The 24,539-nt window shown below is 54.3% G+C and overlaps 7 protein-coding genes and 1 non-coding gene across 8 annotated transcripts; 3 read left to right on the top strand and 5 right to left on the bottom strand.

Moving 5' to 3' along the window:
• Window positions 1-4,185: 4,185 nt before the first annotated feature.
• BDP55DRAFT_568913 (fasciclin domain-containing protein) lies at window positions 4,186-5,459 on the bottom strand (the record flags this gene model as incomplete). Its single annotated transcript, XM_060570721.1, has 3 exons — window positions 4,186-4,465; window positions 4,515-5,283; window positions 5,345-5,459. 3 exons carry the CDS (start codon window positions 5,457-5,459, stop codon window positions 4,186-4,188), a joined length of 1,164 nt encoding a protein of 387 aa, XP_060421423.1.
• A 360-nt stretch (window positions 5,460-5,819) lies between these two features.
• On the top strand, window positions 5,820-7,212 carry BDP55DRAFT_80371 (uncharacterized protein). Its single transcript, XM_060581229.1, has 2 exons — window positions 5,820-6,644; window positions 6,708-7,212. The coding sequence occupies exons 1-2, from the start codon at window positions 6,180-6,182 to the stop codon at window positions 6,906-6,908; spliced, it is 666 nt and encodes a 221-aa protein (XP_060421422.1). The 5' UTR covers window positions 5,820-6,179; the 3' UTR covers window positions 6,909-7,212.
• Window positions 7,213-7,624: 412 nt separating this feature from the next.
• On the bottom strand, window positions 7,625-8,860 carry BDP55DRAFT_568923 (cyclin ccl1; the record flags this gene model as incomplete). The annotated part of the gene is made up of 3 exons (XM_060570722.1): window positions 7,625-7,882; window positions 7,941-8,249; window positions 8,303-8,860. The coding sequence occupies 3 exons, from the start codon at window positions 8,858-8,860 to the stop codon at window positions 7,625-7,627; spliced, it is 1,125 nt and encodes a 374-aa protein (XP_060421421.1).
• Window positions 8,861-9,807: 947 nt separating this feature from the next.
• On the bottom strand, window positions 9,808-11,251 carry BDP55DRAFT_568907 (BAR domain-containing protein; the record flags this gene model as incomplete). The annotated part of the gene is made up of 4 exons (XM_060570720.1): window positions 9,808-10,641; window positions 10,711-10,826; window positions 10,890-11,060; window positions 11,125-11,251. The coding sequence occupies 4 exons, from the start codon at window positions 11,249-11,251 to the stop codon at window positions 9,808-9,810; spliced, it is 1,248 nt and encodes a 415-aa protein (XP_060421420.1).
• A 6,080-nt stretch (window positions 11,252-17,331) lies between these two features.
• On the top strand, window positions 17,332-19,188 carry BDP55DRAFT_80118 (uncharacterized protein). The gene is made up of 2 exons (XM_060581228.1): window positions 17,332-19,094; window positions 19,180-19,188. The coding sequence occupies exon 1, from the start codon at window positions 17,559-17,561 to the stop codon at window positions 19,071-19,073; it is 1,515 nt and encodes a 504-aa protein (XP_060421419.1). The 5' UTR covers window positions 17,332-17,558; the 3' UTR covers window positions 19,074-19,094; window positions 19,180-19,188.
• Window positions 19,146-20,387, bottom strand: BDP55DRAFT_80078 (glycosyl hydrolase). Its single transcript, XM_060581227.1, has 2 exons — window positions 20,236-20,387; window positions 19,146-20,049 (listed from the first exon to the last, which is right to left on the bottom strand). Exon 2 carries the CDS (start codon window positions 19,969-19,971, stop codon window positions 19,219-19,221), a length of 753 nt encoding a protein of 250 aa, XP_060421418.1. The 5' UTR covers window positions 19,972-20,049; window positions 20,236-20,387; the 3' UTR covers window positions 19,146-19,218.
• BDP55DRAFT_t337 lies at window positions 20,100-20,188 on the top strand. The gene has a single exon. It is a non-coding gene; the product is annotated as a tRNA-Val (tRNA).
• Window positions 20,363-22,399, bottom strand: BDP55DRAFT_688330 (zinc carboxypeptidase). Its single transcript, XM_060576631.1, has one exon. It carries the CDS (start codon window positions 21,962-21,964, stop codon window positions 20,618-20,620), a length of 1,347 nt encoding a protein of 448 aa, XP_060421417.1. The 5' UTR covers window positions 21,965-22,399; the 3' UTR covers window positions 20,363-20,617.
• Between the last annotated feature and the right edge of the window lie 2,140 nt (window positions 22,400-24,539).

Here is a 24,539-nt window from a genome sequence, read left to right as displayed (position 1 = left end):
GGCTGGGCAGACGGCCACAATCTCTCTCTTATCAGCGAAGTTGGGGTGGCAACCCAGGATTGCGGACATGTCCTGGACCTGGCTTTTCTCTAATATCCCTTTTGCGCACGCGCAGGTCAGCCCACAGCTACACCCGGGAGCTGACCACGAGGCCATCGTGGCCGTCATACCACTACTCAAACGCCCAGTGTCACAGGGAGAGGGCCACCCGCAGCCACGGCCACTGTCAGTGCCCGACTCGGCGCTGCCTCGGCTGAGAGACCTGATCGAAGGGGGGCTAAGCTGCGATGCCCAATCTGGGGGATCAACCTACTCCGGAAGACTGGACGGGCAGGCAAGTCACATCGTCGAGCTCTTCTCCCGAGCCATTGAGGCGGTCGGCAAGAAGAGAGAAAACATGGTAAAGGCGCGGCTTGGTGGACGGAGGAATGCGCAAGAGGCCCACAGAGCATACCGTGCTGCCCGCAACCAACAAGCCTGGGAGACGGAGCAAGATGCGCACCTTTATCTAATGGAGAAACGAAAGGCGTTCCTGAGCACGGTGAGGAAGCTAAGCGAGCATACTGGGCCGGAAAGATCGATGGAGTCGCTTCAGACCGGGACCTGTACCAGATCATGGGTTGGCGGGAAGGCGAGCCTACTGACCAGAGCACCCCCATTGGTTGTGGACAACCAGACGATCGAGGATACTAACGAAAAGGCTCAAGCGCTTCGGGGAGCCCTTCTCGACAGGTTTAGTGCGGAAGATGACGCACCGGGTGACCCGTTTGACGTACCCGTCGTCCCGAGGCGAGCGATTACTTGGCAGGACAATGGTTAGCGGAGAAGAAGTGAAGACGGCCACCTTAACAAAGACAACGACCCCTGGTGTGGACGGCATCACAACACGCCTCCTCCAGGCATGCTGGGATGTCATCTCGGAACCGGTCAGGCAGCTATTCCAGTCCTGTATGCGGGCCGGCCACTTTCCTCTGCCCTTCCGCAGAGCTGAGGTGGTCATGATCCAGAAGGCCGGCAGGGATGCCTCCAAGCCCGGGTCCTGGCGGCCGATCGCGCTCCTCTCGTGCCTGGGCAAGGGACTAGAGCGACTGATAGCCAGAAGATGGCGTCCCTGGCGATTGTCGAGCGCATCATCAGTCCGCAACAGATCGGGGCTCTACAAGGCAGGTCAGCCGTCGATCTGACGACCTGCCTCACCCACGACATCGAGATGGCCCTCCTAAAAGGACTCACGGCGACACTTCTGACTAGGACGTAAAAGGGGCGTTCGACTCCGTCCTTCGGAACCGGCTCGTCATTAGACTGCGTCAGCAGGGATGGCCACATGGCCTGACCAGACTGATCTTTAGCTTCTGCTGCAACCGCACCGCTAGAGTCCGACTGGAAGAAAGCACAACGGAGTACTTCCCGCTGTCATGCGGGCTGCCTCAGGGGTCACCACTATCTCCCATTGCCTTTCTGCTCTACATCGCAGAGATACTTGAAGACGACCCGAACGCGCGATTCGGGTACGCGGACGACATCGCCACTCTGGCCATCAGCCCCTCCCTGGAGAGCAACGTCGCAATACTCAACCGAAGCGCAGCCGGCATTCTCAGATGGGGCTTGGAGAACAAGGTCTCCTTTGACCCGAGCAAGTGCGAGGTCATCCACTTTACTAGGAAGCACGGCCAGCCAGCGGAGCTGCCAGAGGTCCGGGCGGGGGATTTGGTGGTCAAGGCCTCGACGAAACCTGTACGCTGGCTGGGTGTCTGGTTCGACAAGAGACTGTCCTTCCGGCACCATGTCGACGCAAAAGTAGCTGCAGCAAAGAGGGCAGCTCAACATCTGAGACAGCTTACGAACACAAAGAGGGGACTCCCAGCGGCCGCCGTGCGAAAAGCCGTCGTCTCCTGCGTACTGCCGATCGCGCTCTTCGGCGCCGAAACATGGTACGCAGGTATCACGAAGCCGGCTTCGAGACGCCAAGCGGAGACAGACACGAATCCGCCTCTCCAAGGAAGACCCGTCAACACAGGCCAAAAGGGGCTCGTGCAGAAGATCGACAGCGTCATTACAGCGGCAGCAAGGGCCGTTCTGCCTGTCTGGAGGACAACGCCAACCAGTAGCCTCCTCCGAGACGCCGGCTTACCGTCAGCCAAAGTCGCCTTAGAGGGCGTCCGCTTACGGGCCGCAGTCCGACTACAGAGGATTGATCGCCGACACCCGCTAGTCGCGCGGCTCTCCCAGCAGGGACAGCAACAGACGAGACTACAACGGACGGCTGAACTTCTGCCAAGATGCGGAAGACCAGCGTTCCTTCAATCACAGTACCTGCCAAGCTCACAGGATCAGATAGTAGTTCAATGCAAAGAAGAGGCTGCGAAAGCTTTCGAGCGCTGGCTAAAGACAGTACCGGAAAGCCATATGATCGTCTTCTCGGACGGCTCCAGGGCGACGAACGGAGCCGTGGGGTACGGCTTCGTCATCTACCGAGACTCCAAACGCATAGCACAAGGGTGCGGCCGACTCGGACTAGCAGAAGTGTTCGACGCCGAGGTCGAAGGGGCGCGAACCGGCCTCAGAAGGGCTCTGCTCACCAATCGCGGTCATCCAATCCACATATGTATCGACAACACCAGCGTTATACAAGGCATCCGCGGCAAGGCGCCGGACTCGTCACAAGACGCGTTCCTCGAAATCCAAGAAGCGGCCAGGATATTTGATATACGGACGCACTGGTCCCCGGGACACCAGGGCATCGAAGGAAACGAGGCCGCGGACCGGCTGGCCAAAGAAGGAACGACACTGCCGGCGCGGATGGGTCAAATGGCAACACTAGCGGGCATCAAGCGGCTTGCAAGGGAAAAATTACAAAGCCAGCACAGGAGATGGTGGTATAAAGAGCGAAGGCCGCGGTACGCGGACTTGGGGCTTGAGGCAGCTCTGTCCAGCCCTCCTGAACTGGCCTTGCCGCGGGCTACGTTACATCACCTGCTGGCGGCACGATCGGGTCACGGGGACTTCGAGCAATATCACCGACGTTTCAACCACGACGACGCTCTAATGATGTGCTCTTGTGGAGAGGCGAAAGACGTGGACCACCTGGTCTACTGTCGACTAACGCTGGCGAGGAGGCAACGGTGGCCGACCCTCCACTCTCGCAGTATGCCCGAGCCCATAGGCCCTATGGGATCTCTCGAGGCCTACTTCAAGAGATTAATCACCGACCCACGAGGCTTCGAGGCCTTTCTCCGCGTGACGGACTTCTTCCAGAAGATCTGTCTGCGGTAGCAGCATCCACACCTACGTAGATGTGAGTGCGGACTACAAAGAACCTCCCGATTCCAAGGGACGATTTGGGAAAGAATGAAACTGGGGCACCAGCGGGAACCGGGGACAGACAGAACGCGTAGTGGCCACAAGGCATGATTTGGAGGACGATGTAAAGAGACGACGTACTGTAGAGTAGGTAGCCTTGGCTCACGGCCCTCCACGCCATATACCCTTCGGGAGGTCTGCGGTAAGGGCTCTAGCCCGGCCGCCACGGCGTTAAATACAACAACAACAACAACAATCGTGGCAAACATTCCTTGCACCCTCTCGTTGTATCCCCAAGCTCACGCTTGTTCCTTCGCGCTTCCAATTGATCCTGAGATCGCTTCCGATACGGGTCCAAGTGTAGATACAAAGCCGGCTCCGGTGTCCGGTACCGACGCGTCGGTTCCGAAATACTCCAGCGAATAGGCGGTCACCCAAGCTCCACGTTGACTGAAAAACAATAGATGTCAACAAAGTTCCTGTGCTGAGATGACATAGCATTTGTTACACACCACAATTGTTGGTTCTGTAGTCATAACAACTATGGAAATGCACTGATCGATACGTGAATACAACTCATAGCTGAAATGACTTGAATGGCAGTGGGATATTTGGGTACATTGGACTTATTATTCCAAATGTGGCTTATTGAAGTGAATGACTTTAACTTCGCGTATTACAATCCTCCTCGGTTTGAAACTCCACAGTTCTCCACCATCTCCGTCTTAACCTTTAGGAAATAGTTGATCAAAAGAACGAACTAAAGCTACAACCCGCAAGTATCGACTTCCAGTAACGTAACAACATTCCCTTCTCCAGCCATCTACAAGCTCTTTGTGCCGAAGGTTCTTCCCTTTCCATAACTTTTGTCGCAACACAATGCACTTAGATATTCATGTAGGCAGCCATACCACCGAAGAGGGCAGCAGCCCCGACAGCAGCGGTGCGCATGGGACCAGCTTCAGTACTGGAGGAAGTAGAACGGACACCACCACCGTTGTTGGCACCAGTCTCAGTGGCAAGCGGGGCAGTAGAAGTGGGGCCGGTGATGCCGCTGGTGAAGGGGTTGCTGCCGTCGGTGGCGGTGCCAGCGCCAGTGTACGCGGGCATGCGGGTAGAAGCGGTGGTGTCAGGCTCCACGGAAGTGTTGTTGGGGTTCAAGACACTGGTAATGGTCAGAGATTGATACGTTGGAGTATGACTTGAAGACTTACTTGTCAATGACATGAACCACACCATTGGCGACGAGGACGTTGGGAATGAGAACCTCGGCCTCGTTGACGTAGACAGTCTCATTGATGACACGAATAGTAACATTTCCGCCGTTGAGGGTGGTCAATGAAGTGTTGGTGATATCAGGGCTGTACAAGACAGCGCCGGCGACGACGTGGTACTGGAGGATGCTGGGTAGCGCGGCGGTCAGGTTGGCGGTTAGATTTCCAATGGAGCGGAAGGCCTCGTTGTTGGGGATGAAGATTGTCAAATCCTTGGCGGCGGTGAGAGCAGGGCCGACGTTTGCGGCTTGGACAGCGCCCAAAGCAGCAGTGAGGTTGGCTGCCTGAAGAGTGGCGGGAATCGGCTGGGGAACGCTCAAGACCTTGTCAATGATGTGAATTGTGCCAGCGGTGAAGTTGACGTTGCCGGCCGTGACGGTCGAGTTTTCTCTCAGGGCAGAGTAGAAGGTGACGTTGCCTCCTACAGTCTGAGCCTGGACGCGCTGCCCGCCAGTGATATTGGTGTAGGTCTCGTTGGACAGCAAAGTGGGAATAAATTGCGGCTCTTCGGTGAAGTTGGAGGCGTAATAGGTGCCGTTCAGGACGTGATACTGAAGAATTGCGGCGACGAGGCCGGGGTTGGTCGCAGCACCCTGGGCACCAGGGCTTGCGAGGAATGCCTCGAGAGCCGCATTGCTGGGTGCCAGGATGGTGATGTTTTGTGCCTGGGAGAGAGCTTCGACAAGAGCCGGCTGGGTACCGAGAAGCGCTGTGACACATTAGAGAACTGCATCCAAGAAGGGCAAATCATGAAGAAAGGAACCGCTTACCTGTGAGAGATGACAAGCTCGAGTTCTGAGAAGCCAGAGCTGCCGTCAAGCTTTGCGTGCTTTGGGCAAGAGCAGTGCTGGCCAAAGCCAGGGGAAGAATGTTTTTGACCTGCATGATATCTATTTGGTATACAAAGACCTGGAACTAACGTGTCTGAAAAGGATGGGTATCAAGGCTACTATTAATTGAAACTGATCGGGACGGAATGGCGAAGGAATTTTAGAGGCGGAGATGGGAGCATTTAAGGTAATGTGGGAGCTCCTCGTCAGGAGTCTACACGAATCATGCCAAACACCTTGGTGAGCTCAGCCCAAGAGTGATCAAACCAATCGCGTCGTCGTAGGTTACCAGATCGAGCCGAATCAAGCTTGTTGCCCAGGCTGGGTGAAGAACTAGGAGGCCTGCCGGGCTGCTCGTCCCCAGACAAGGGTCTTGGTCGACATCACGACCGCGCCAGGGAGTGGGACATTGAACTGGACCGGGGCAGACATGCAGAACGGGGGGTGGAGAAGCCTCCTTAGCTCGCGAAAGAGCACGACGCTGGCAGACGACCAATAAGCTGTTCAACAGGATCGCCAGCCGGGTGCCAAGTCGATCGTGGAGTGGTTTTTAGCCGGCGTATACGCCAAGGGGGGAACTTGCACTGACCCAGCAATGATTGAAGCTCGACAACATGGCAACCATGGTCCAACTCGCCTGCTCGCGTACCAGCTACTTTGCCAGTGCGCTCATTGTCTTGCTTACAAGTCGAAAGATCTTCCAAGAGCCATTGCTAGTAGGAGCTGCAGTCGTGCAGGCGTAGACTACTAAGCCATACGGACCCCGTGATGGAAAATGGAGAGGTATTTCTCGTTCGAACATGCGATTCCGAGTCCCTTTGCGGTCAGATTAGCATTCTGCCGACTGATTTCACGAAGCTACCAGAAAAATGCGGAATGCCAGGGAACCGCCTGGCTACTAGAAGCTTGGGGGATTGGAGTCAAGGACGCCATTGACAGCAAGTTGTGTCTTGGAAGTTGCGTAAGCCTGCGCCCGACTGGCGCAGCTTGGGTGAGGGAGGAGACAGAAAAAGTCGATGTCGTCAGGATAGACCGCTTAGCGCCATTGAAGACGGGAGAGACTCCGATGGCGCCGAACAAGCGAGCCGTGCAATGCCGGTTGGTATTCCTGCCTCATATGTATGCCAGCGGGCTGGCAACATGGAAATCCTTGTTCTTAGTCATGACTACCTTTATTACAGCTTATAATAGTATGAACCGCGCGAAACCGAGCCTAGAGATATTCAAGGGCATGGTTATGGTAAGGCACTCGTCTCATGCTTTGGCATACTGTAACCGTAGTCTGTCATTGAACCTAGACCAGGATCGTCGAAAGGCATCTTTCCATCGTCAACCACTTCTACATGTCTTGTCAAGACGAGACAGAATTAATTTGAATGAGAAGGGGGAAAGAGGTGCACTATTGTGTAGCCCTGCAGCCGCTTCCCCGCAATATCTAGGAAGAAAGCGACCCCAATGCAGGGCCAGTCGGGCCATTCCCATTCTCCCCTTGGCTTCGCTCTAGGAAGTGTCTCGTCTCCATGGGGTGCCAGTTGTTTGGTGAGGTGTTCCGGTTAGACCCCAAATTCATTGTGACAAGTATCCGCGATCGGTTTAGTGCCATTGTGAAAGCGTGGCCAAGCAAGCGACATGGGGGAAGCTCCTTGGAACCCAAGAGCTCTAAAAGCCGGCTGTGCCGACTCCAACACATTGCGCTATAACCATTGACGATAGTATCTTGGAAACGGTGCGTCATCGATTCACTTGACAGATCGCAACTTTGGCGCTTATTCCATAAAGTGACCCAATGGCGCATTCCTCTCGCTGGGAACCGTTGCTTGGCGGTTGCACTTTCTCTAGCTATACCCATGTCAAGTCGTCTTGAATGCAATAGAGTTGGCCACGTTGAGGCCTCCGCTTATGTCTAGATGAACCACTTCTCGGTGATTGTTCCCCGACCTGCCCAAAAACGAGGGGCGCACGCTGGCGCGTTTCGAATTCGGGGATTTGTCAAGTCTGGGCATCGCCACGTTGAGGTTCACCATCGCAAGAAGCGCCGGGGGTCGTGAGGAAAATATTGGGTGTCTCTTCGTAAAGCCGCATTAGGCCAAGTCGTCTGTCCCGCCATCCTCCATGGCCTTGGCGAATCTTCGCCTGCACACCCGACGCCATTGCGCCTCGTGTATGCGAATTTGCGCGCGAAGCCTCCTCGCAACAGCTTGTTATCCGTATGCCTCGGACTTAACCCAACGCTGGACCAAATACGTCGTCACCTTCGGTAACCTTTCGTCGCTTGGCATCCCGCGCCTCGTTTCCGCCAAGCACTCCGCCGTTACCGCCGAACAAGGACCCGTCTCCTTCAGCTTTCGGCTTCCCCGTATTCTTCTGCGAAGCCAACTCTCGTCGAGCCTTTTGTAGGGCCACAAGATCTGCACGATCCGGATCTCTGCACCTTTTCAGTTTTCGTATCAAAGGCTTGATCACCTTGGTCGCCTCAACCTATCCCTTTGTTAGTCTCACCAAAACTCGAGTAAGGCAACCTCCGGGGTTGACATACAGTTCCCCAGTATTCGTCCAATCTCTCGGGCTGTTCAGTCGCCAGTAGCTCCCTACACGCCTCGATTGTTGCCATGACCTTATCCCGTATCTCGTGTCCAGTGAGGTCCTTCTCGCCTTCATTCGAGGTTCCGCTCTGAGTGGGACCAAAGGCGCTTTGAACGAGTTTCTCGGCCAGCCCTCGATCAGCTAAAGAGAGCGCAGCAAGCATGATCTGGCTCGGGGTATAGTGGAAATACGCGTCTGTGACGAGGGAACTGAACTTGAGGAAAGCGCGAGCACGGAAATGGGCGGCATCGATTCGACTTTTCTATACATCTCGTCAGAAGAGTTCAGCGTTCGGGTACCGGGTTCACAGCCTACCTCAAGGTCGGCATGCCGCCGAAGTTCCAGGATAGCTCCTTCCAAGGCGCGGAACGGATGCCTCACATCGAAAGCGAACCGGACTCCTTGACACAGCAAGAACTCTCCTGCTAGTATCTCTTCTTCGGTCGTGTTGGGAAACTTGTCGGCCAATTTAGCTAGGCGGGTATACAGTCCCTCAGCCTTGCTTCCGAAGAACAGGCAGGTCTTCAGAATATCCTGAGGGGGGTATGTCATGATTGAGTTCGTGACGTAGAATCGACGCAGGAAAACGGTCGCAGTCGCTCTAACCTCTGTTGGAAGTCCACAGAAGTCCGCCGCTCGAATCAATTCAACGGTGAAAAACTTGAGCAACTGGGTCTCCTCGGAAGGTGTCAAGAATTCAGGCATCGACTCGGCCGCATCTAGATCCACGCGTTTCGTTTCCACGAGACGGCTGATGATGTTTGTTTTCGCCAGGGAGTTCGTCTGTTCTCGCAGTTCCGCTAACTTGGACGGGGAAAAAGACCACAGTCGATACTGCGTCGAGAGTCGGTATCGCGCATCTTCTGTTGCCATCGTGGCAAACTGACATGTTGCGAGCGATCAAATTGAGTGTACTTTGAAATCCGGACGTGAGGAGGACGAAGGATATGTTGACGCGCGATGTGAACAGAGTAGCAATCACCCAGGTTTCGTATTGAGGCGACGTTCGTTGTGTTGTATGTCGTCGAATCGAGAGGTGGAAATTGGCCGATTCAATATCAGGACCCCAGATCAAATGGCGGGAACAAAGCCCGTTCACCTTATCGAAGCCGATAAGCTGAGCTCCGCTGGCAGTCAGGCAGGCACCGGGGAGCTCGAGCCACAGACGACGCACGTGATGTGGCTCAGCCGACATTTCTTGTTCCTCGGCGTTGTGGCTTGATCAACTTGTGGCATTCTTACATCCATTATCGGGATATAAGCTACAGTAATCCGTACAGAAACACCAAACACAAAGGGCCGGACATTGATTCAGAAAGTGGGTTTAAATTTTCATCGTTCTATTCTGCCAGTCATTTTTGCCTGGCAAAGATGCAGGTCGTAGTATGGAACATCACCTCTTGGCGACGGCCAAGCTCTATTGAACCGGTCTGAGGACCTGGACCTCACTCACCATGAACCACTTCATAGTGCAAATATCCACTACGCTTCAGGTACTCAGGATACTGACTACAGCAAGTTTACTGCCAAGCAACGAAGAGGATAGAAACAGAATCCATGCTCGGTATCTGGAGAATCGAACCCGGCCATCTCTAATCGATACATTCTTCTTGTCAGAAGCTATGCGACGAGGGAACCAACAGTTGCAGATCCAGCCCACGAACATTAACACGCCAAAACGCCCTGCTCCTATCGGGAGCTCGTACACCCCAGCACGGAATGAACAGTCTATTGATGCAAAAGGACTCAAGGCAAGCATCGCACTTCGCTACGCCCGCCCAAGGCCGTCTTCGAAAGAAGATTCAAAAAGCGGTGTATATCTAGTACCCAACCTCCCGCTTGGCGGGAACTGGGGGCGCCGGCTTCTTGGCTCGGCTCGGGGGAGGAGGCGGAGGTGCTTTCTTGGCTTGAAGGTTGCTTGTGCTTCGGGTCAAGCTGCTTCCCATGCTAGTAGCCGGGCTTGCACTTCGGTCATTCCATTCCGGACTGCCGCTGCCACTTACTGTTGTGTGGTCATCGTCGGCAAACACATCGCTAGCCATTGGTCTGCCGGTAGGTCTCAAATTTCCACGCAGAGATCCAATGTGAGAAACAGCAGGCACTGGCGGAGTAGCAGCCATAGATCGTCGATCGGTCGCAGCTGGCCCCTGGAACGTCTGAGACCTACTGATAGACGGCCTCGGGGTTGTGTCGGCCGACGCGCCAAATTTGACCTCGGATCGTTGGGAGCGGATGGGCATGCGAACAGGCATTGGTTCCGGTTCCTCCTCGACCTGATTGTTGCGGCCCGAGTAGTCGTTGAACGAACGGGCCGTGTTGGACCGCCCGCGACCGTTTGCGTAGCGACGATCGGTTGGTGACGGAGGCGCATTACCGCCCGCCCAGTTCTGGCGCAGTCGGCGAAGCTCTTCTGCGCAGCGTTCGTGGTAGTTTAATTCGGCGTCCAGCAGGCTAGTCAGGTCCCGAACGTTGTCGGTCTCTGCATCCTTTATGTCGGACATGCGTCTCATGACATCTTCGCCAGCTTCTTCGTACTTTGCGCGGGCAGTACGGAGCTCTTCCTCGAGGCGGAAATCCTCGCGCTTCGTTTTTTGCATTTTACTGATAGCTGCATCGTAGGCCAATCGGCGCGACTCGAGCTTCTTCCGTGCGGCCTGGCGGAGAGTGTGTCAGATGGGATGGGCTGAAACCACGTGTGGACGAGCCATGACGTCGGTACGTACCTGGTACTCTTTCATCATAGCCAAAGATCTTTCGACCGAGACAAGCCACTTATCGGTAACTTCTGAGGCGTAGCTTTCCTGAATACCGGCGAGACGTTCGTTGGTTCGACCGAGAGCTGTGCAGTCTGTGGTTAGCGATGCTTCGCAAGGCAGTGCATAGGAACGTCAGCCCAACTTACAGAGCAGACAGGCGCCAAATTCGGAGTCGGGCTCGAATTCCTCGCCATGAGAAATCATCATGCGACCGACAAAGGCAATTGGAAGGCCTTTCTCCTTGTCATCGAAGGCCTCGCCACGACGGGCGACCCATTTGACGTAGGTGTTTGTTGACTTTTGAAGTCTCTCCATTCCTAGAGCAAAACAGTATTAACAACTCGTTGGCGAACCGGCTGTCTGCAGAGAGGCTTGACCTACCGTCATATCGCAATTGCATCTCCATTTCCAAGTTCTTGAATTCGTCCGTCTGTCCCGTCTTGGATTCGGATCCCATCTTTTCGCCGGCCCATTGGAAGGCGCGGTCGAATTTCTTGGTGAAGTTCATCTTGGCGGCGGGAATATGGTATGTGCTGGGAGGGGCTGTCGGGAAGCTCTGCGAGAGTGGAGGGTTTCGATTAAGGGGGTCAAGGTTCTTCGACGGTCGACGTAGTAATTAGGGTGACAAGTTGAAGGTAAGATCGGTCGATGCCAGCATTCAACGGGTTATTGCAGAGAAAGACGAACGGGGCGGATTGGCAAATGTCGTTGCGAGAATCGTTAAGGTGTGAGATGTGTTGAGCGAGCGAGTGGACAGTGTATGACGAAAGATGGAGGATGGATCGGGTTGAGAGAGTGAGCGCAAGACGTGGTCTTGAAAGCAGATGAAAAGAAGAAGAGAGTGATGGAAAGGGAGCAGTGGCAAAAAGATATCAGACACGGTCGATAATGCAAGGAGCAGGGATGAAGAGATGTGCCGTCAAGCGGAAGAAGCAGGTGAAGAAGGAGGGCCGTGGAAGGGGTGGAAGGGGGTGTGTGTGGAGGGAGCTGTGCTTCCTACAGACAGACAGACACTGCTGGAGGGATGGGTTAATAGAAGATGATTTCACCCAAAACGGGACGAGGAGGAGCGAACGGTGGAATCGGTGGATGGATCAATAGTCTCCGTACGGTTTGATGTACGGGGTATACAATAAACCGTCTAGGTATGAACGTCAAGAAACGAGAGGAAGGTGCGGGCTATGCAGCAAAGGTTATTTGGCAGTTTCGCAGCCGTACTGTGCAAGATACGACTACTCCGTACACTACAGATACCTTACAGATAGAATAGAGCAGGGCGAGGTAAGGTAAGGCATGCGTGGCAGAAAATGCGTAACTGTCCTGATGGGCGTCTCAATGCTCCTGTCTGTCTGGTGGAGTGTCACGGTGCGCGTGTGTGTGTGGTGGGTAGTTTTACTGAGGTGGTCTTGCTGTTAGGTCTGTTGCGGGAGGTGGGTTTTGGAGGCGAGCTAAGGCGTGAGCTAAGGCATGCAGGTACGTATCGAGTGGGGTGGTCGGGTGTCACTCCCCGGGAGGGAAGGGAAGGACTGGAAAGCTTGGGGGGGAGGGGGAGGCAGGAGGGAAGGGGACCACTGGGATGTCGAGAGCGGAGAGCACGAGACTGGACGTCGCGGCAAGGTCGGTGGCCAACCTCAGTCGATTAAGGTAAAGTAGCAAGTAGGTAGAGGGACACGTCCGTATTCCAATTCAGAGTTTATAAAACGTATTTCACCCTTACTTGGTACGGATACCTTTGAAATTCAAAGCTTGAACATAGCAGTGATTTCATAGGCTGGGTGAGTGCCCTTATTGCCCATATTTCCTATCACTAGATTCGGATTCGCACATGGAGCCACCACGCCTCACAGTACTTCGTACACGAGTTGTTTGTTTCCCAGTTCCTTCCCTGTCCCATCAAGCCATGCTACCATGCATCCTTAGTTCCTTACCTTTCCACGACTGACTGGGAAGGGAATCTGGGACACCAAAAAACATGGTGATCCGCTGGGGGAGCATGGCACAGGGGTGGGCCAGAAAATGGAAATGGAAGGGACCACACTCAACCGCCGAGGGGCGAGGGGGTCGGGTAGGAAGTGGTCCCACTCTCTCAGGTTCGAGAATGGAAAGAGATTGGAGGCGGGGTATTCGTAAGTACCTTACCTTCCAAAGTGACCTGGCCGTGGCACCGGGGGCACTAGAAAATTCGGGTTGGGAAGGAAAGCAGTTGGCCTTCCCAAGAAAACGGGTAGATACTCTCAATCAAGCCATGGATACGTGCGAGATGTAGGTACTTCGTACTGCATCTTTGCCAATACCTCACCGGCCAGGGGAAGACGAGAGACAATGGTCGATAGATATTATTCACATCAAGTACCTATCATCGAAAGTGTTTTCTCAATTCTGCAATAGCCTTGTTACCAAATTGGTCCAGAACAAGGCAAGGTAGCACGAGCAGGACGAGCAAGGCCTGGATCGTGGCATGTGCATTCACTAATGCACACCCCGTCTTCGAATCATAAGCTTGCAGGTTTTCTCGGCGGTTTGTTGGCTATTGGAGATGGCGTTGGGTGGTTGGCCACCGCCAGGCTGGTTGGCAGCTGCAACCCGCACCGTCGAATCTGGAAATTCTGCACCAATCTATCCCGACTCCCAACACTGCTGCTGCACCCTGGCAATGGAACTTGGCGGGGAGAGTGATTGCATCCGGCTGCAGTGCTGCACGAGGTGGTGGAGGCATTTATGATTTAACCGTACCTTACGGACAGTCATGACATTGTACCTTAGGTACGGAGTATGTAAATTGGAAGACGGTTCAACCAGGTAGGTATCTTTTTGACACCGGCAGTCCTCCCAGTCCCATGTCGTCCTATGCCATTAATATGAAGGGAGTCGAGGGGGGCCACGATGTGGGGAGGTCTTGAATTGCGTGTCACTATCAGTAACTTGGCCAGTGGAGGCATCAAATCCGAGGGAGGAGGGGCCAGCAGTTGAGGATGCAATTGAGGTGCCTTCCCTTGACCTTTTAGGTACTCCGTATCCGTACTGACCTCCAGGCTCCAGGTAGCAAAAGAACCAGTTATTAAGCAAGCAAAGCAAGGTACCTTAAGCACGTACGGATTAGGTCGGGCCTTCCGCACACATTATCTCCAGGTATGGTAGGCACGTAGGTAAATGGAGTCACAAATACCTTCAACTTTGGACGGGGAGGAGGCTGTTAGTAGGTAGTGTACAGATGAACTAGAGCCCGAGTATTACTCCGTAGAGGCAGGTACGGATAAGCCCTGTGTCTTTCTTCCTGCCGACTCTACCAGCCCACCCAATGGCTTCCCGAGACACTGGAACGTCACGATATCGGGGCAGGCAAGAACGATTTCCATTCTGAAGGAAGAAGGGAAAGGGCCCGGACCAGGCGAGCCACTTGCCTCAATCCGGCATCACCTATCACCATCGAAAGTGGTGGACATTTCGGCTTGTTGGTCAACTGAACAGCGTGGTCTCTCCCTCATTAACCTCATCAACCAACATGCAGTCTTGCCTGCGAGATTCCCTGACTGATGAATATTCCATCCCCTCATCGGTCAAGGGAGCGTCCGTTGCCAGATGAACGCACTCACACCACCCATCCGACATATTATAATGCGACTGCCATTGGCTATCCGTCGACTAGGTGTTCTATCGAGTCTAGGTACTGCATTCTACAGCATATTCGACCTCAGAAGCCTTCCCTGAACGCCCCAGGAATAACGCCAACGAGTTATACCCGTCCAAAGCGCCCTTCTTGGTTCCTTCTTCAACCCTTGGCCGCTGCCAGTCCGAGCCTTTGGGCCAATAACATCTACAAAAACCACTTTACCGTTTCCCGGCATGTTTGGTTTCTCCAGTCCTTTCTCCAGAGCCCACAATATCGTCACTCGTGGACCAGAACCACTCCAGCTCCTCACAGTCTCACACACTGCCGTTACAATTGGGGTCTCTTCTGGTACTTGATGGGCTGCCGCGTCGACCACATCTTCGGCGCCGTGTCGCGGGACACGTCGATTCAACACCACTCATACAAATAATGCCCTATCCTCGTGCCTCCCGCCGTCTTCCGTCGAAAGTGTTGGCCTACCCTAGCGCTGGCTTTTTCGCGACGCTTGTTACATCCGTCCAATCATCCGCTCCGCTTGTCGCTCTTCTCCCTTATGGTTTGAGACCAATGACCTGTCAGCCAGTCAGTCTCAGGATGTCCCGCGGTCCACACCATCAACGAGCTGGGATCCAGGAACACGACCGAGATCTCATCCACACACCGGGCCATCACCCACACGAAGCAAAGGCTGTGCTAAATCGAGACGGGTCGTTGGGGACTGGAACGACTGGGTCGGACCACACCAGTCTCCTCCTACCACCTACCAGATCCACTGTTCTCTGCAGCGCTACGCTGAGGGTCCAACGAGGGGACACATCGGAGGTCTCGTCCGGGCGCTGCCTCCAGCTTTTCCGCTTCCTGGCCTCGCCATGTCCGTATTTTGCCCAACGTAGTCGAAAGATCGCAACTGAAGGGGACTAGAACACACTGTTAGATGGATTCTTGAAATCGGCAGACCGGACTGTTAGCAAGCCTAGGTATCCAAAAGCCAACTTGGAGAGGCCTAACCCCGGCTCATCATCGCGACTACTATTCTACGTATGGCAGTACTCCGTACGCACAGTCAGCTCTCGTATCCGATACAGCTCTCTACAGCCCCTCAACGCCGCCTGTCAGGTGCAGTGCATTATGTCCATCTCGGGAGGTTGAGCTTATTGTGAGCTCACTGGCCTCACATCGCCCTGCTTTGCTCGATACGACATCATACACAGGACGAAGCGGCGTCATGCGACTCACTCATCTAGGTATTCCAAACGGCGACGAAGAAAGGCATAAGTTACTTTGCCAACACTCGTGGGCCTCACGTGATCGTACACTAGCACGACTAGCAGACGATGGACTCGTGAAGTTATCCCAGCCAGTGGCCCAGACCATTCGACGCCTCCGCAGCCGCGCAGCTGCACTAGAGCCGAGAAACAAACGCAAGTCTTCTGGACGCGTCGCTGTCTGCCATCTGCCGGCTAATGTACCTCAAATTGTATCACGGCCCTCGAGTGCAACTCTTGCCCCGCACTCTGCCCGTTGGACATTCCGGTGCGAATGTGGCTCCGTGGGACAGGATCGGTCTCATGAATGAAAGGACCACGCTCCCACGACGGTCTCGACGACAACCAATGCGAGGCCCAGAAAAGCTGCTCTTCCCTATCTCTGCTCTTGGCGCCTGTGTCGCTGCATTGGACCAGGTTTCGGCCGTGCTCAGCGTTGTTGCCTCACTTCATGTGAAGAACTGGGGCCGACAACAGCCAAGACGCCGTTTCCGTCTTGCTTCAAACCGCCTACGCCGACCATCTGTCCACGTCTTTCCTTGATTTGCACCGGGACTTGTCCAAACTTTGTTTTCGCCCTAGATCACTTGACACGAGCTGGACAGCTGTCGAGAGTGAGGTCCCAGGGCTGTCCTGGTTGCTGCTAGAGGAAATTGCCAACCACCCAAGCGGTATACCTCGTGCGATTTGACGAATCAGTCCCTAACAGTGTCTCTGACTTGGACGAGTTGACCGTCTCTAAGTTACTGCTGCCAATGACGCTCAACATACTCACGGTCACAAGTGGCTGGACAGTAATACGGAGTGACTGGTCTGCTGGCAGGCAACAACACATGCACGAACTATCCCAATCCGAGATCAGATGCCTCGGTGACGAATCATCTCCTCGAACCAGTTCATTGCTCAACCGCCTTTTTGCTGTCTTCCATTGATCGGCTTCCAGATAACGTCACATTCATGGGTTCTGAGAAGCTCGTTCCGTTTTACTTGGGCCCTGCCTTAACGTCGACGGTTTTCTTTTCCGGCTACCGTTTGTTTCCAGTGGAAGATCCCTGGGCGCGCCCTGTACCGGAACTCTGTGGATGCTATATCTTATGCATTGCCGGTTAGCGGATCGTCTGTCTGGGACATGTCGCTCTCTGAGCTCATGTTAGCGCCGCAGATCTCTCAGTCTGCAACTTTCAAGCAACAGATGTGCGGCGTGCCAACGTATTGGTAATTACCAGCTTGACCTTACCCCCGGCGCCCGGCCTCTGTCGCCGGCGGGACACCAAACAATGCAACAACATGGGCGCCCGTCTGTCTACTCAGTGCCAGTCTTAGTATCTCAGTCATGCCGCACTGGGAGAGTCGCTGCATCGCTGAAGCTTCCCGCGACTGCGCCTCAATCACTCGCCAAATTTGGCCCGCTGCTGCTGGGATCAGGCCGGCGATCCGGTAGAGACTTCCAAGTTCCATGCCCGACCCTTCCTCACGCCGTTCCATCTGCCCTGCGCTGAGTTTGGAAACTCACTGGTGGCATAAACAATTCCCATGACGCATGACGAGGCCAAGGAGGCCCATGCCATTTCGACCTCTGGCGTAGTAATCAGAGCACTCTCATCTTAGCGCGCCTACCATCCCAAACAAGTCACGAACAGCCGCGTCCTTCACTCATTTTACCTTTGCTCCGAGCCTACGGAGTACGAAGCCTACCTACGGTGGCAGACGGGACTCGGGAGTCTAACAAAGGGGGAGGAGCACTGTGGCATCTTTCGCTGACGGAGGGACCTCCTCCACTACGGTGGCATGACGACATTTTGGCCTTCAGCTGCTCGTAACATCGGTCATCCGTCCAGACTCCAACGTCGTATGGGAATTGAGAGCTCGGAAGTTGGAACCTGCACCCCTGATGCTCTCATAGCAACACAAAACAACCTTCAGCCTCAACACCAATCATCATGTCGGAAATGACATCACACTCTTTTCCCTCGGCCTTTCTCGACGATTGGACTCACTCTCTCAAATCGAGTCGTGGAGAACAGCTCAACGACTTTCCCAACTACTACGTTTCCCATCCCGAGAGCTTGGTGACAACATGTAGCCTCAAGTCTCTCACCGTCGGCAACGGCGCCGCTATCTACAAAAAAACCCTCCTCCCGGCCATCTTGCTGGCGAGACACGAGGTGATTTTGGTGACGTGCTTCTGGGCTCCGTCCGATACCTTGAGTGCCATCAAAGAAACCCTGGAACTCCTTGCCGAGCAACGTAGAGAGATGATCCAAACGTCCGGCGGGGATGCCGTCGCCCCATTACGCGTTCGCATCTGCTTCTCGTCGCGTAGCTTCTTCCAAAAGATATTCCATCCGTGGTCGCGGGACGCATACGCGTACCCAACCTCAGCGTGGCCAAAGCTCGGATTGCCCCCGGATACCACGCTCAAGGCGGCCCGCATCGATCTCACCGTCAAGAGCCTATTCTTCCTGCCCTTCAGCGTCATGCATCCAAAGTTTGTCATTGTCGACCGCAAGCGCGCTTGGATGCCCAGCTGTAACGTAAGCTGGGAGACGTGGTTCGAAGGTTGTATTGGGTTCGAGGGTGCAGCCGTTGCTCAACTTGCCAAGTTCTACACAAACGTCTGGGAGCGCGGCGCCGGCGAGCGAGAGATCCCCGACGACCAAGTCAAAAGTGGTCGTGAGGCGAACCAGGGGCTAGGCCAAGTCGATGAAGAAGACACTGGGCGAACTGTTCTTCCCGGTCCACCTTCGGACGACGAGACCGCGTACCGACGGCTTAGCCTCGCAAGTCTACCACCTTGTCCGACTATGATCTTACCCTCATCTCATCATTGGTACCCCGGCTTCCGCTACATTCCTGTCTGGCGCCGCACCACGGCTCCTACCACTCCTCTCAATGCGGCTCTGCTGTCGTTATTCGCTAGTGCCCGGACCGACATTGATATCGTGACGCCGAACCTGACTTGTCGAGCTGTTGTCGATGCACTCCTTGAGGCACTTTGTCGCGGCGTCAGCGTCCGCATCAGGACAAGCAAGAATATGATGTTAATCGAGCAGCTCGTTACGGCTTGCACAACGACGGAGTGGACGCTCAGTTCGCTCGTCAAGCGATACAGCCAAGTCTGCGCAGATTGGGGCCGGAAACGGTCTGTAGACGCCGAATCCCATTTGCAACGGCCAGGCCGCCTCGACATCTACTATTACCGCCCGAATCTGCAGGCGACGGCGGTGCGGGATCCAGAAGAGCCGGTCGTGTCGCACTTGAAGATGACGCTCGTCGACAGGGAATATCTCTTACTGGGCTCCGGCAACCTGGACCGGGCCAGTTGGTACACGAGTCAAGAGCTGGGCATCCTGCTCCATACACCCGACTTTCAGTCCGACATTTGGTCTGAATCTCTCGAGTCCAGGATCGAGGTCCGATTCAGCGGAGAGCCCGGCGACGAGATGATGAGCTAGTCAGTTGTGTGTTGGCATATAATGTGTGTGCTTCTGATTCTGCCTCGTCTTTAGATTCCTACTTTAGATACCCGTGCCCTGTAATGTTTACTGATTCATGACCAACGGCGCCAAGCGTGTGTCCTTCGTCTCACTTTTAGAACAATCATACGTCTAGGATGACTTCTTCCTCATGACGAGCAGTCCAGAGGATGGCCCTGAGAAGCTGTTCAACGAACCATTTGTCCTCATACGCCTCTTCATAGTGGCCCAGGGCTGTATAGAACGATCTCCCCCCGTCGAACTCTTGACACCATACAAGCGGGTGATCGTCCCCCATAGAGCCGCCTTGGAAGCTTGTCGGGTCGCCCCGAGCCAGGATGTGGAGGTTGTCGTTGTCCCTGGGGTGCGACAGAAAGTTGTACCACTCGTCGGTCCACTGTTTCCGGACATCATAGCAAGCCTCCGCCGGATGGTTTCCGCCTCCACTTCGCATTATGAAATGCCCCGGGTCTTCAATGATACAGGTGCCCTCTTCGGGCGGAGGATGCTGGTCGAAATGCGCGCCGACCAGCTTGCCGTACCAATCATCCTCCCTCAACCCTGAGGCGGCAGCGTGCACCCCCACGAATCCGCCGCCCGAATTTACGTGGCCCTTCAAAGCCGACAGTTGCTCGACATTGAGGAACGTTCCGGTACAGTGAAGGAAGACAACGGTCGCGTATGTTGCCAGGGACCGAGGATTGATAGAGGCCTCGGCGTCTTCGCTGGCGTCGACGGTGAAGAGTCCCGTGTGCTTGCCAAGGGCTTTCACGGCGGAGACAGCAGCTTCAATGCAGTCGTGTCGAAAGCCAGAGGTCTTGCTAAAGGCCAGAACGCGGAAAGGCTCCCTCGCCAGCTTAGGGGGGTTGGGCGTCATGTTGGTCGTTGTGACTGGTGTCGTCGTCAGAGAAGGATCGTGATAGTGGGTGTGGTTTGGCGGGGTTGGTGGGGTTCGCTTTGCTATGCTTCTTAGTCCTCAATACTTTTGCCAATCGTCAAGTCACCGGCTGTGTGTTCTAGTGGTCATGATTTCTCGTTCACAATGTGTGCACAAGATCCCGAGAAGGTCGCAGGTTCGAGCCCTGCCGCGGTCATAGCAACTACCCTTTTGATTTTTGACCATATCGAATCCGGAACTCACCTGAAATGAATTCTTTTCTTGGTATTGTGGCCAGAATCGAGTGGTGGGCGCCTTTGTTGTTGATGAGAACTTTGGGTAACTAAGTTTGTAATGTCAAACTCAATTGAGGACGAATGCAAGCAGGGTTCAAGTATTCTTGAGCGATCAACCGACATACAGATCTGTCGACATTGTTGACTTCAATTATTTTGCAGATACTATCTTCACGACGAATTTGTATTTCTAAGCAACAGGCACATCTTTCTGACAAATGCCTCGGGGTCTACCCCGGGACTCCTCCCGTTCCCCGGAAAGTGGTCTGAATCTCATCCACTTGAGGTCCAAATTGGTATCCTTAACCGCTGAGATCCGTCTCTCCGCCGCGCTTCTAAGGCCTACTTGCTCATACTGTACAGGAAGCCGGTTCGCCAACGCCAGCATCAGACGCGGCGAGCAGGTACTCCATGAAGCCGGCGTTGGTCTCGAGCAGATTCAAGTTGTACTGGCTGGGCGTCGGGTAGAACGGGCAGTCCACCTCATCGTTACCAAATCCAAATTCGACTACGAAACCGTGCATCTTGCCGAGCGAGGGGTCCGTAAAGTGGCGCGAGTAGGCGTAGTCGTCACTCGCACCTGAAGTCGGGTACAGGTACGAGCTCTGCTCGACCTCGTAGTGGCGACCGGCGGCGGCGTCCATGGCGTTGCCCATTCGCATCGCGGCGAACACCTTTTCCGACCAGTCGCCGGTGGGGATGTACTCGCCGTAGATGCCGTTGTTAGGAGGTGTATCCGGCATGAGACCGCGGACGGCGTCATACGACTCGTTCAAAAAGTTCATGTACGGCTGGCGCAGCTGGTTCTCGTCGCTGCCCCAGTTGTACAGGACAACGCCGGTGTAGCTGTGGATGTCGAGGAACCACCTGACGTTCTTATGCTGGTCCATCACCCACTTGATGCTCTGAGTCTCGGGCTCCGAGAACGGACTAGCGCCGTGGTACGTCTGGTCAGTCGGGTCTTCCGAGGCGACGTTGGGTCCCACGCTAGGAGCGAAGCTCTTCGGGAAATCAAAGAGAAAGTCGAAGTTGCGGTTCAAGTCGATGCCAATGGCCTCGGGATCCCCTCCTGAAGCGGCCGGGTTGCGGTTCTTACGCCAGCAGCTGTGTGTCGTCTGGTCGTATGCCACGCCGTCGGGGTTGCTCAGCGGCGTGAAGACAATGCCAGTCGACAGGGCGCGCTTCACATCGTCATTGGTGTACGTCCGGCCCCCATAAGTCAACCCTTCGCCGTGCTTGTTCGCGTACAGAAGGTCGGAGATGAAGTAGATGATATTATCCGACGACCCGCGTTCGCGGGCGTGGATGGCGCCGTTGAAGTACACGTGGTGCGCGTCGCTGCAGTTCCCGCCTTCGCCGCCAATCTTGGCGCCGAAGAAGGAGGCATTCTGATACGTCTTGTACGGCGACTCAAAGTACTCAATGCCGTACTCCTGGACGAGACCCTTGACGGCACTTTTGATCTCGTTGACGTTGAGGAGGGAGGTGAGGTTCGTGCCGGCGGGCTGGGTGCCGAGACCGCGGGGGAACTTCTTGCCGCCGTCGAAGCGATCGCCCGTGCCAATGGAGACACCCGTGTTGTTGGGGCTCGTGGTCTGGCGGCGGGCGATGCGGCCGCCGGAGGCTTCTCCGGGGAGTAGACAGGATTCGCCCAGGAGGGCGAGCGAGAGGAGAGCGCAGGCTTGTGTAGTCTTCATTATCGTGTCGTTCACCGTGGGCAGGCTGGCTCTAGGTGAGGGATAGGCGTCAATGAACAGCAGTAGGAGGTCAGGAACGTCGAGTTCTGTCGTCCATGAGTGCGATTGACAACGACATCAAATAGTCTGACAAAGGTGCCAAGAGCTCCTTCTCATTCTTGTTTGCCCTGCTCCGCCCGAATCATACTGTAAGCGTGCGGTTAATTACTGCACAATGATGACTGCGAAGCCGTTGATCACCGGGGTCCTGGGGTCAAACCTGGCATACCCGCCTTGTGGCCCGCGGCCTGCAGCCTGCTTCATGGTGTTCCTCTCCGTGGGGTTCCTGCCTCCGCTCCGTATCCATGGTTGATTAATGAGCTTGAGGAAGCTTCACACGTTGATGCCTGTTAGCACAAGTTCATAAATCCCGAGGTAAACTCGATAGGGCAGCTGGTAATCAGAGAAGCCACTTACACTCAACCTTCTTCTATTAATGAAGGACTGATTGATCCAGTGCTGCAAAAGCTACTTATCTTCCACTCTCGATTATGGGCAGCAACGAATCAGGTCGCATAATGGAATTGGCTGGGTCAGATTGCTCTGCGCAGATTTTCTTTTCGAGCCGGTGAACTGACCGAGTGTCTTTCCAAGTCTTGGCAAGGTCCTTTTGCAGAAGACCAAGACGTGACTCAAGCAGGGGGTGCGTGCTTCGAGCCTTCAGGCTTCGGGATGGGTAGTTTGCTTGGTTTCCACTCGTCGTCTGTGGACGTCGATCCCACCGGTGTAACCTTGAATTGCGGGTTGTTGGCCCGGACCCGGCTACTTATATCGTTCGCTGATTCTTCGTATCCATACGGCGTTAGAAATCCCGGTGATATGAGGGCTGGAGCAAGGTTTTCGCCCTTCGAGTCGGGCCATCTGTCGTGGGGAACGTTGACCCGATTTAGCGTGTCAATGTACTTCGTGCCCCCCAGAGATTAGCGGCTGAAGGCGGTCCGCTCTGACGTTTAATTCTGCCCAATCACATCTTGGCTTCGTTCTTTAAGGGGATGGGTTACTTGGTATGCCCATGCTCGTGGCATTTACGGTCGTGGCATGGACGCTGCCGAGTTCTACAAGATATTATGCTTCCTTTCGAGAAATCGGCTACTGACTGTATACCACGGAAAAACACACGTCCTTCAGCTGAGGTCCCGGGCTTGATTATGAGCTGTCTGCCTACCTGCCCGGAAATGCGTCTGGCTCTTGTGGCGCACAAGCTTATGAATATGGTAGCTTCATTCAGATTGTTGTTTGGACGATCAATGTCCCTTAATCGTCCAGCTCAATCATTAGCTCAGGACAATGCCATACTGTGAGGAATATATGTATCAAACGAGCCGTTTAGCTTCGCCAAGGCATGATACTAGATTTAGACCGGTCATGTTCAACACCCCTTCAGCATTTGGGACTTTGTGAATCTGTCTTGTCAGCCATCGATGCCTCTCCGGCCACGCTTTAATCAGTAAGTATGAGTGATGAAGTTCATGAAGAATATCCTTCTCATAGGGTACTTCCGACGAAGACTTTTTTGGATGGCTCCAGAGTTTGCGAGCGTCTATTCTTCTCGTAACCCTGCACATACTTAGTGGGCCACGGCTCTTTGATATTCCTAGCTATTCTTAGACGGGATTTAAAGTAACCATAGTACAGTGATTCTCGAGAAGAACCGTTACGCTACCGACTCAGATGTCTTACTGGGGCTTCTGGGGGTCCTTAACACGGGGAATGAGGTCGCAACGCCCATCATTTACCCGATGCTGGCGTGATCATCCACAGTCAGTATATTGAGGTGACGACACTACATGTAGTGCATGACCGGCATCTTTGACAAGCTTACGAATGCCTACACTCACTATATAGGAATACAACTGGGTTCTGGTAGTATCAGTGGGGTTCCGGAATGCTGGTAAAAGGATCTAGGAAGTTGCTAGGAAGTCGCGGCAACAGGCGAACTCGCTGATGCAATTGGATATTGCAGCCGCAGTGGTATTGTGTTTACTTATGGACGGAATAAATACATTTCAAAGACGGGCGGAATAAACCTCCATGCTTTCCTATTAGGTTCTGTGATAGTAAAGGAATGATTGCTGGCAATGCCAGGACGAGTGTGTGTGCAGGTGCTCCATACATGTGCCATGATGCCCCCAAGTAGACCGATATCCTTCTCAACGGCGTCGCTTCCATGATTAAAGAGGAGGAGTTGAACCAACACACTATTTAAAGCCTGGCTACAGCATAGTCCTCTACGTGTCCCGGTCTTGAACTAGAACTTTGATAATAAATACCTCTGTTCTGATTCTGACTTATTGGTGACTAAGGTATGTGAAGGTTGCCAATGACCGCCCGAGTTTCTCATAGACTGGACTTAATATTAATGACGCCACGCGGCGCAAACAGGAAGTAAATTATGATTTGATGCTTTTATGGGATCCGGTAACTTGAAGACAATTCTGTTCACAATTGACTACCAAGGGCCTATGATCTTGGGCAGGCTTTGTACTTCACCCATTGCGGAACTAGCCACACTGTACATCAAAGCCGTAACCTCAAC

Source organism: Colletotrichum godetiae, assembly GCF_030913485.1.
Source record: "Colletotrichum godetiae strain CBS 193.32 chromosome Unknown BDP55scaffold_135, whole genome shotgun sequence".
NCBI lineage: Eukaryota > Fungi > Ascomycota > Sordariomycetes > Glomerellales > Glomerellaceae > Colletotrichum > Colletotrichum godetiae.
The sequence above is the reverse complement of the archived record's forward strand: the minus strand, read 5'-3'. Positions and strand labels throughout refer to the sequence as shown.

Coding starts and splice junctions, on each gene's coding strand:
- BDP55DRAFT_80371 (XM_060581229.1), top strand. CDS start 6,180: ATGGAGAGGTATTTCTCGTTCGAACATGCGATTCCGAGTCCCTTTGCG. Junction 6,645..6,707: donor TATTCAAGGGCATGGTTATG/GTAAGGCACTCG, acceptor AACCTAGACCAG/GATCGTCGAAAGGCATCTTT.
- BDP55DRAFT_80118 (XM_060581228.1), top strand. CDS start 17,559: ATGTCGGAAATGACATCACACTCTTTTCCCTCGGCCTTTCTCGACGAT.
- BDP55DRAFT_80078 (XM_060581227.1), bottom strand. CDS start 19,971: ATGACGCCCAACCCCCCTAAGCTGGCGAGGGAGCCTTTCCGCGTTCTG.
- BDP55DRAFT_688330 (XM_060576631.1), bottom strand. CDS start 21,964: ATGAAGACTACACAAGCCTGCGCTCTCCTCTCGCTCGCCCTCCTGGGC.